Genomic DNA, 11395 nt, shown 5'->3' on the forward strand with positions numbered 1-11395 from the left:
ATCGCACCTGCCCTGCTCACCGGGAGCCGCCAGCGCCCCTGCCGGCTGCGAGCGGAACTGCACCCGAGGGGAAAGGGCCCGACAGCCGAGAAGGCTGGGACTGGGTTTGTGATTGTTTGCTGTTACTGCCATAGTTGTTGTTGTTTTGTTTGACTGGTTATATACATATATATATATATATAGTAAAGAACTGTTATTCCTATTTCCCACATCTTCGCCTAAAGGCCCTTGATTTTCAAAATATAATAACTTAGAGGGAAAAGGGGTTATATCTGCCACTTCAAGGGGGGGCTTCTGCCTTCCTTAGCAGATACCTGTCTTTCAAAACCGAGACACTACCATACATTGTTGTTCATTGTTAACACCATTCCTCAGCTTTTGACCCACATCCTTACCTACAACAGCAATACTACTTCCATAGTATCCATTTCTGTAAATATGGCAACCTCCATCAGGATTATCCTCCACTGACTCAACAGTGGGAGAAGAGTCAGAATCAGAAGATGGTTCGGTCATAACTGTTTGAGGGAGAAGAAATAGATACGCAATGTTAGAACAAGCTCTGCTCAGGAGTATTCTGAACACAGCCATATGTTCCAACTGCTTTCATTCCATAGGCTGTCAGTGACTTTGGTTTGCAGCTGTGTGGTCATGTATGTATCTGTGTGAGCTCATGGCAATAATCCTTAAAGAAAACACATGTGCCCAACTTCAGAACGCTGGAGTGGCCTGGGGAGCCTCACTCCAAAAACCACCTGGCTAGTCACCCATCTCTGGGAAATAAAAGGGAGACTACAAGGTGTAATACAATTAAATACTTCTTTAAAATCCCCAAATCAATTATATAAGAAATCCAAAGGCCCATAAAACATTTAAAATGCTTTTTTAAAAGCTGGTATTTTCCCACTGCTCTACATTACCACTAGTGGAAAAATGAAGAGGGGAAGTGGTGAAAATTATATCTTTCCTTTCATTTTTCATTCTCACTCAGTGTTTTGGTAAGAGGACATATTAAAAATATGAAATTGGAAAAATATAGCCGCATTTACAATTTCACAGTAGTAATATTATAGCTGAAACTGCAGGCTTTCTGCAAACCTTAAAACCCTTTGAGATGATAAACCAATGCTGAACATAATAAAAGTTATTCTGAAATATGTTAGTCAATACATTTAAAGTGGAAAAGCTGTTCTGGGTTAATGCCATGTGGAAATCCCATATTTTTGAATATGACTTGGTTTTTCTAGTTCAATCCAATCTCATTTAATTTTGGATGGAAGTTAATGCAATCCAGAAAGGAACTTGCTCTAAGAGTGTTCTGAAATTCCTCTTTGTCACTTGAAATTTACATCTTACCTCAGTAGATGACCCTGAGTAGATAAGGCTAAAATCTCCTGACCAGGTGTAGCAGAGATGATACAAACGTACATTTATATTCACCTGAAGATCTTCGTATGCTGTAAGTATGGTGGTAGAACTGGATGCATAAGTAGTTAAATGTGTAAGTGATCCCTACCATAGAGTCATAGAAGAATCTGTGCTTATTGATTCTGTCTCTAAGCCAATTTTATAGAGGGTTTGCAGAGGCTTGCAGCTCTTTCATTATGACAGTAAAACTACTAAAGATATTAACTCAGAATACAGAGTTTTAGAATAGCTCCAAATGCGGCTGCTGTTTGATAAATGCTTACCTGCTGAGGTGGGTGGTGGTGCAGTGGGTGTTACTGGCTTGCAAGGTACAGGTATAATCGCTTGGACAGTTAAATTCATAGTAAAGTTTCCTTGCAGAGTGTAGGTGTGAGATGTACTAGAACCGCTGGCTACAAATAAGCCACTTCCATCTCCAAAGTTCCACTTGTAGGAGATGGCAGAATTATTCAGATAGTAGCTGGGATCATGGATCTTCACATCAAATGTAATTGGTGAGTCTTTGATGAAAATGGAGTCTGAGATGTTGCGGTCATGTTTTTGGAACATGCTCACAAATACTGGAATTTTGTCTGGAGGGGTAAAAAAGAAGTAAACAAATAAAGCAGACATATCTGGCTGCAGACAATAAGCAGTTCCAAAGTCTCTGAACAGCAGCAGTCAGAATGTGAGACGTAAATGGTATCTTTAACACAGGTTTCCACTTTAATTCAATTTATGACCTGAGGAGTGAATGTCAGTAGGAAACAGTTAGCCAGAAAAGTATGGGAACAAATGAGGAATCACAGACATCTGTGGAAGATTGTATTATCTCTCATAAATAATTTTTCATTACAAAGTAGAGGAGTCACTACTGAGCTAGACACAAAGGGAACTTAAGCTACTCAAGACAATTTACCAGATTCCACTTTAATATCAAAAACCTTTCTCTGGCCAATGTCTCCTTTTCATGCCAGATGATGCTTATGCTGAATTTTTTTAATACCTAAGCCACAAATACCCCCAGGATTTAATTACAGATGATTCCAGCACACTCACCTGTTACAGAGTAGATGGCTTTTGCTCTCGCAATTGGAACAAATCCCGAGTGCCCTCTCCTGTAAATGGACACTGCCATCCCGTGTTTGCCAAGAGTGATATTTGCTGTGTTGACTGAAAACTTTGCTGAAGATCGTCCTGTTGTTTGGTAATACTGACCTGAAACAGAACATGAACTTAACATTTACCCCCTCAGCCTCACTGCAAGTTGTTTTGTGAGAGGCAGAGTCTCTGAGAACCTTGGATTGTCAAAATCAAAATGAATAGTTCAGAAATGTCTTCCAATAATCTGGCATGTGTTTTCGAAGGACTGGATACTTTTACATTGTGTTTACTCACATAAATTCCAGTTTTTCAAAGTTATCAAAAGGATGCCCAAAATTTCACTAATCCAATAAAAATTTGCCAAGGTATCTACATCTTTCCAAAGCAATTACATTACGTTAAGTCATTAGGATTATGCAGTGGACGGTGTGAGGCATTTTAAGTGATCTTGTGTTTGCTTTCAGTGTAGCCAGAAGATATACTACCTCTTGCTAGAACCATTTGAATATATTCAATTATTTGTCTTTTTAACAGCTGATTGAGGTAGGTAAATAGTATCACCTCTGCTTAAAATTTGGAATATTATTATTATTATTACTCGTACTGATACTGACAATAATACTGATTTATCCAGGTGAACTGAGGGCACTAAGATTTAGTACGTAGCCAATGGCAGGAATAGCCCAACCATTACATACTCAGGAGCAGGAAACACTGAAAATCAGCATCTGTGACCAGAGCAGCATCACAGCCAGTGGCAGTTCTCACCTCCCTAGAGACAAGAAGTGCTGCACTGTTAAACTGGTGATACACAGCACTGTGTTCTCTCTCAAATTTAAAAGTCTGAAGTGGCAGTGAGCTGTCAACAAATTGTCTGACTGACCTGCTCAGACACTCTGTTTTCCTAGAAAAAGATCTTGAGTACTACTGAAAGGAAATTAATTTTCTTCAGTGATAGTAATGTGAATGCAGATTTAAAGAGAATCTTCTGGTAATCCATGATTTCTAGACTAAACACCTGAAGGCATCTCTGGAAAAGTGGGGAGTTAATTCAGTATTTCCACTCAAGACTGTGGAATCCTTTTCAAAGGGCTTTTGGTAAGACATACTTGACAAATGAGTTGTGTACAAAGGGAATATAAGGTTTGCAGGGTCACCCCAACCAAGGCATGTGTTGCAGTACTAACCAGAAGTGTGAAACACGTAGACAAAGTTCCTTCTCCTCCAGCCAGGGTGATGAGGGAAAGGACGTCCGTCTGGGAATACATTATGGCTGTGGTTGCTGGTGGGGCCATTCAGTCCAGTTGTAGACATAGACTTGCTGATCCATGGAAGCTGGAGGATCTAAGGATAGGAATAGGACATGTTCTGGTCAACTGAGAAATGTGCAGAAAGTCAAGAAACAGGAGGCAAGCACTGCAGGTTATAGCAGTTACTGCACTTAAACAACAGGTGAAGCGGGGTATTTTTAGACTGACGTTCATTCTTTTATTCTGAGGTTGTGCCTTGCTTGGTTTTTAATGTAAACACAAAATTGTTCTGTCTTGGTGCTGTTTTATTAAGAAGTTAAAAAAAACTTTACTGTCTCATGGGCCAGACACAATTTAAAAGTGCTTGCCCAAAAACTTGCTGTTGACTACACAGGATGCTACTGTTTCACTAATGAGGCTACCTAAATATTTGGCAAGCAGAATCTAAAATTTTAAGTACAAAGAGTGGCTGTGAAAGCACTGTAATGAAGTGACTTTGTTTTGTCAGAGAACTTTCCTAAGGCACCTTTAAATAACTTAGACATGAATTTCTGTAGTTTTCTGGATAGTAAATAGAAAGTTTCCTCCCCCAAACAGCACAGCAGATATTAAGTAGAGTATGGATATCAGCTGCTAACAAAATATTAGACAGTTAAAAACTGGAACTTAGGCTGACAAAAAACTTGCTGATATGCCTTGAAATGAAAATGACTTTGATCAGTAAAAAAATTTGTTGAACATTTATGAATTCAAAGGATGAAAGGTACAACAGCATGTGTTGTTCTAGATCCAGCAGCTTAAAACAGTGGATATATGTTAGGCTTTTCCTCCATGTAGGAGTAAATAAGATGAAAAAGGGTGATTTTCTGAGGAAAATATTGCTTGATTTTTAAATATTTGTTTGTTTTTTAATTCCTAAAATGTGGAAGTGTGAGATTTACTCTTTTGTGAGAGTTTTTCAAGATGCAGATGTGGTTACTGAACTCTACAATTCATAACTGAAAAAAACCCTTAATTTTATAAATTGACAGCTTTATAAGTTTGAAAGAAAGCAGTGTGACTGTGCAATATTGTGCCTGAGCTGAAAAGCAGTAATAGTTCTGTTGGGAAGTTGGATTATGTGACTGCTTTGGGAAGGCAAATTTATAACGATGGTCAGTCTTAAATTACCTGATATATACAGTGGGGCAGAACACTAAAAATACCACAGTGATCTTCTTAGGAAAGAAACTGGTGTGGCACAGGCTGGGTATGCACAGGTAAGTGTTATCAGTTATCAGTTAAATCCAACACGGCTGCTGTTCATCGGGTGCGCCTGTGATGCTTTCCGTGCTCAGTGACACATTCACGCCAGCCCCAGGCAGATGTGTGTGGGGTGCAGGGAAATTGGCATCACCTACCCCGGGTACAGTTTCTCCTGTACACTATGTTGCCATCATTATCTTCTGTCTGGCACTTGGGAAACTGGAGAGTCACCACAAAGGTCACGTTGGATCCTACCAGCGCTGGGCTGTCACTGTCCAGTTTGGCTGTCACCCTTCCACCTGTAGAAAAGAAAATTAGTCTCCACTGCAGCAAAGGGTGCATCAGAGCAGAAGCTACAATCAACTGTGCACCATTTACATTAGAAATGCTTTATTGATTATTCTGTTTCTAAGGGGTTTCATGCTCTTAAGTCACTTCCGCTCTTATCAAAACCCCAGCTTCAAACAATCAGAGGGACTCAGCATTGCCCCCCAGATCACTTACTGGTCTACCATTAATTTTCTTCCTAGAGCTAAGAATATAGTTTTCTACCCATGGGAGGTCAATATATTCCAAAGGAGAAAATTTTTGTTTCTCCCTAGGAATTATACAGTCACAGCTCAGAGCAGGTGACAATAAACATGGTCTTTGCTGAAGTTGTCAGTCAGAAGCCCACTTGCCCTGCTGAGGTAGCAGTTGAAGCTACCTGTCCTGCAGGGCATGTTTCACGTAATGGATTGTTCTGGAGCCCTGACCATTAATATTTCTGAGTAAGTATTAATGTCTGAGATTAGTCATAATGGGAAAGCATTTTATGTAATACCTCACTGTTCTGCTTCCTCAGACAACCCACTGGGAATGGTATCAAACCCAGTCATCTCTAACTCGCCATTCTGTGCAGCAGTGGATGTTGCCCCTATGAAAATGCACTATAGCACCTGCACTCTGCATTGTGATGGATTTTCTGGCCAGCTTTGCAAGTGTCTTTGAAATGTGTATATGCGATCACCTTTCCAGCAGTCCTTCCATCTGGGATCTCCCTCTTCCCAAAAAGGATAAAGCTTTTCATTCCATTTATTTTGGTCACTAGACCAGCCTTGTAGCTTCTTATAGGATGTGACAGGAGAAGTACTTCCGTGGCTCAACACATCTTGAAACCCTAGAGAGAAAACCAAACATCAGTGTAAATGTAATCCAATTTTCCCTACTACTCTATAAAAACATTATGCTTGTGTTGAGCTTTAATCGTGTACTGGTAGAAAACTTTTCACCAGTAGGAAAGTTACGGAATTTTATCATCGAGGCTATAAACACATCAACTATAATCAACATAAAGACAGTTCCTGTCGGACTGATATTTTTTTCTCCTTGCACTATTGCAAACTTCCCAGACAAAGAATAAACATGTTTACTGTGTTTTGACCATATCAGAGCAATTGCTTATAAGAATTTACATAAGCCTGCAAGAGTCAGGCTCTCTGCACAGAGGTTGCTTGATTTCTGACTGTTTTGCCTGGTAATAAACCTATGAGTAAAAGGCTAACACGATAAATGCATTCTGTGTCTGAGTTGTGCTCTAGTGGAAGTTATGCCAGGAATTAGTTTTTGACCCAGTGCAGCTCCTTTGGTGAGTTGGCTGGTGGTTTGGGTGGGAGGGGTGGAACCAATTATAACAGAAGCTGGTATTTCCAGAAAAGGAAATTTAGAGCTGAATAGTAAATTCAATGTGTTTATAATATAGCAACAATAACGTATTAGCTTCATGCCTGTTATTTAAAAATGGCTCAGATATTAAATAACTTCAATAACCTCTTTCTTCTCATATTACTACAAATGATGGGCTCAAACTTTTCCCAGGCTTCTAGGATCCCTCTTTCTGTCACAAAGGACACATAGTGGGAAGCAACGTAAATATCCAAGTAACCTGTAGGAACATGTTGGACACTGTAGGATGCCATAAAAATATGTTAATAAGTAGGCTCATGGGCACAGTTCCATGAAAGCCTGGAGGCTTCAAAGAGCTCTGCCGTGTTAATCAGGTAAGGTAACTGCTGGGTGTGCCATTCTGTCACAACACCAAGGGTGTTAGGATTTCTGCTTTCCGTGGCTTTATTGTAAAGGTACAGCTGATGCAGAATGCTTCTGAGATTTATACCCAAGTGCAACAAAGTTCTGGATGTCTTCAAGGAAAATGCAGAGACCTGTAAGAAGGGCAAGAATTGCTCTGTATACTGTAACCTAACTGGTTGTGGCGGAATTTCTCCAAGCTTTGGAAAAGACACGGAGCAGGTGTAGCCAGTTTAAGCACAGTCTTTAGAGGTGGGTGATTCCTAATTTTACTGCAAGAGAGAACCAGAGAAACAGCTCAGAAGAAGAGGCAGGAGCTGCTTTCTCTTTGTGTTTTATTGCCAGTGAGATTTCTGCTGGGCAGGAAGAACATGCCTTGCCCAGTCCCATCTCAACTCCAAGCTGATGCTGGCAGCTCTCTCTCCAGTCTTGAGGACTGAATGGTTGGAGGAAAAGAACAGATTTTGCACTCAGAGGCACAATCTCCCACAGTCTTTTCCCCTCCAGGAACTCCCTGCAGTCTCACTTAAATCACTTGAATCAAGTCTTTCCTTCAGATCTAATATATTTTGATGTGAGCAAACATAACATTATGACTGGTGTTTACTTAATGACCTGTATCACATGCTGTATTGTTTTGAGTCTTGGTCAGAAGAAGAGTTCGGTAGTGTTGTCGTTCAGAAACTTTGCTCAGGAAAAAAACAAATTAGCAACTATAAAAGTACTTCACAAAGCAAGTTCAATTTCACTTTAGGTATAACTAAATAAATGTGTCATTTTATTCAAAAGTAAATGGCTACATAATTTTAGTAATTTCTTTTTCCCATTCTCCTTGATTTTATCTAAAAAATAATTAATGAATAAAAATGTTTTGATTTTGTCAGATGAAAACTTTTCAGTCTTTTTTTACCAAATGTTCAATTTATCAAAAACATCTGGAGCACTTTTAATTTTATAAATGCTTTTAATTTTGAGTTTCAGTAACAATCCTTGAATTCAGAATTCATTTTCTAGTCCAGTAATAACTGTTGTCACTGCTTCTAAATCACAAGCTGCTTAGGTATTTCTTTGTGTCCCTGATGTGCTTTGTTTGTTTCAATCGAATACAAAACATTTCACAAGCTTCAGGACAAGACAAAGATGGATTTTCAGATGAGGAAAAACTTCTGCACTAGTTTCTCTAACACATGGAACTGAAGATTTTCAGTTGGTGAATTTAAAGGAACAAAAAGCCTTAATGTATTTCTTTTTTAACAATGAAAACCACTCAAAACCAGATGTTGGTCATAACCAAAATTAGAGCAATTCAGTTCAAAATAGAGTAATGTTATGCTCCAAGGAACAGATTACTGTAATAGTTTTGGTGAGGTGATCATAGGAGAAAAGATCTTGTACTTCAATTGACTTCTTTCTCATTCTGGCTTTCATTTTGGTGAAAAATGTAGCAAAGACAAGTTCAATATTTCCTGCAAAAGTGTATTAGCCGTGAAAGAGAGAATGAGAGCCAGTGTTAGGACAGCAGAAATAGAAAGATGACCCAGCTAAAGAGGATAAAGGTGTATTAGAAGTAAAAAGGCTGATGGAATGGCATCAGACTGTAACATAAACTTTCTAAAGTTAGGTATAGAAACATAAAAAAGCAGGACAAAAAAGAATTTGAGGAACAACTTGCAAAGACATAAGAACTAATTTTTTAAATTTTTTTTTCCCCCAACTTAAACTAAGTGGGAAAGCCTGCCAGGAAGTCTAGGGCCAAAAGGATGTAGACACAAAAGAAGCATTCAGGGAAGGTAAAGGGGTAGCACAAAAGTCAAATAGGTCAATTGGTTTATATTTTCATTCAAAATGGAAGAACATAGGAGGTTTCTGTGATAGAAATTTTTTTTACAATGATAAGAGTATCTCTCAAAATGAAGTGTTGGCACAAAAAAACCCCAATTATAGAACAAATCAACAAAATGACAAAGTTGTCTAGATAGGATGGCCCAAGTATGGAAGTTATTCAAGAGTGAAATAAATGAGCTATTAACCATAGCATGTAACATCTTGCTTAACACTGCTTCAGTGACTGAGAAACGAAAATTGGCAAATGTGATGACAGTTTTTAAAAACACTTCCAGGGAAGATTTAGAGGTTAAAAAAAACTTTGGGGCTCAAGTTGGAGAAGCTGGTAGGAACAGCAGTGAAGAACAGAGTAAGTAGGTACAGTGCATTAATATGATTTGCCATAAAAGGAGTGCATTGCTCACAAACATATTCTGAGTTCTGTGAGGGAGACAGAGAGCATGGGAACAAGGCTGACCTGCTTGTTACAGTCTGCCTGAGTTCCAGACAGCACTTGATGAGGTCCCTTGCTAAAGGAACATAAAGCAATTAAGTTACCGTGGGATAAGAATGAAGGATTTCACATGAACAAATTATTGGTTAGGATATGAAAAAAGTTATGAATAAGTGCCCATTTTTCTCCATTGTTAAAATAATTTAAAATGTCCATAATCTGGAAAACAGGCAAACAGCAAAGTTCTTTAATCTGCTGAAGACTGTGCATTAAAGTAATAGAGGGGAGGACTGTACAAAACTCAATGACTCAAGAATAAAACTATGCAATTCAGCAGAGTTAAATGTAACCTTACTTTGAGAATGAGGGGCTCTAAACTAGCTCTAAACTCAGAAATGGGATCTTGCAGCTTTATAGTTTTGAATGCAGTGCTCACTGGTAGTTGAAAATCTAGGAAAAGGCTAGATAGAGAACAATGATGTGAACATCATTACAGCATTGTATAATGCCATGTCTTGAGAGTACTGTATCCTCTGTTCTCTGCAGCTCAATCCGAATAAAAGAACTGAAAAAATACAGGGAGAGGTGGCGAGGATGCTACAGAGGGATAGAATTGTTTCCATATGAGGAACAGCTAAATAGACTGTGTCTTGAAGCCTGGAGAAGAGGTGACAGAGCAGAATATAAAAACAGAATCATGAACAGCATGGAGGAAGAAGCTGAAAGTACAAAAGGAGAATCAAATGAAACCAGCAGGTTACAGGTTCTAAGCACATGAAAGGCGCTTCTTCACGTAAGGCACAATTAAGGTGTGAAATTTTTTGCTGGCAGGATGTAGTGTGTCCCAAAAATTTACACGTGTTGCAATGAAAGCCCAAATGCATGAACAGATGGAAGAAGTCTAATAAAAACTGTTAAATACAATGACTCTGCATCTGACAGAGGCAATTCTGGTGCTGTAAATCACTGAAAGCTGGGAAGGTGTCCTGACCTGCCCGGTCATACACCCAGTACTGTTCTCCATTGGAGGCAGGTACAAGGCTAGATGAATGCTCAGATGAACTTCAGCTTTTAAGGTTTTTAATTTTTTATACTGTACATTCTGGAATTTGAGCTTAAAATCCCGTTTCTACATTCCCAGCCCTGAACTCAGGGAGTCATTCTAAGACTTGAGTCAAACTGGGAGCCCAGAAAGAAGCAGAAGATCAGCCCTACTGTGGCTTGCAGATCTAATTCCTTGACTGGGCTCCCTGAGGTTAGGAATCCACAGGTCCAAGTGTCCCAGTGGGGAGCACTGTTTCTGATCTGGCCTCTCCCAGCCACAGCTGAGCCAAGCAAACTGTTCAAAGCCCATTCTGCATCTGCCGTTTTAGCCATGCTTGAACTGGAGAAGTGTTGCCAAGAATTTGCTGCCAAGAGCCAAGGTTTAGCTCCAGTCAGCTCCGTGTACCTGTGGAGCGCAGGGAACAGATTACTGAGCAGTTCTCAGCACACTTCCCCAGCTCGGGCACCTTTTCTACCCAGAGCCAGGCCACCCTGAGGTGGAACCGGCTGTCGCCTACTGAGGCAGGAGGCAGGGATGCTGGGGCGAGGGAAGCACTCACGTGTGGCGGCAGCACCCAGCACCGCTTGGGCCAGGAGCAGCAATCCGAGGTGGTGGCGAACACCGCTCATGGTTCCCGAGAGCCTGGGCTGGCTCAGCGCCTGCCGAGGAGCAGTGTGGCCAGAGACTGCGCGCGGAAACTCCTCCGGTCCCCACTGGGAGGTGAGAATGAAGTTTCTCTGCTGCTCTGCTCTCCGATTAAATCAAGGGCCCCGGGACTCATCATGTGATGGAATTAAGCAGAGATGCATGATTTTGTCTTCAGCTTCTTTCAGCTCATGTGCTTATGACTCACTCCCTTTGCTTTCAGCATTCCCTGGGATTTCTGAGAGACCTGTTTGGAGCCACACCATTCACCTCACAGGCATTTTTATACTAGTTTTGCACTGTGATCAATTTTTGTACTTAATTTGTTTTTAAATTAGGAACACTTATTTCCAG

The 11395-nt window shown here is 40.1% G+C and overlaps 1 protein-coding gene across 1 annotated transcript in view; it reads right to left on the bottom strand.

The window, feature by feature from the left end:
* GPNMB (glycoprotein nmb) overlaps nt 1-11253 on the bottom strand; it is an 18040-nt gene extending 6787 nt beyond the window's left edge. Inside the window, 8 exon segments of the mRNA XM_008631339.2 lie at nt 396-518; nt 1692-2000; nt 2467-2625; nt 3699-3799; nt 3801-3855; nt 5162-5305; nt 6016-6165; nt 10956-11253. Coding sequence (XP_008629561.1) covers nt 396-518; nt 1692-2000; nt 2467-2625; nt 3699-3799; nt 3801-3855; nt 5162-5305; nt 6016-6165; nt 10956-11025 — 1111 coding nt within the window. The 5' untranslated portion in view covers nt 11026-11253.
* Between the last annotated feature and the right edge of the window lie 142 nt (nt 11254-11395).

The sequence above is a fragment of the Corvus brachyrhynchos genome, unplaced genomic scaffold (genome assembly GCF_000691975.1).
Source record: "Corvus brachyrhynchos isolate BGI_N302 unplaced genomic scaffold, ASM69197v1 scaffold84, whole genome shotgun sequence".
Taxonomy (NCBI): domain Eukaryota; kingdom Metazoa; phylum Chordata; class Aves; order Passeriformes; family Corvidae; genus Corvus; species Corvus brachyrhynchos.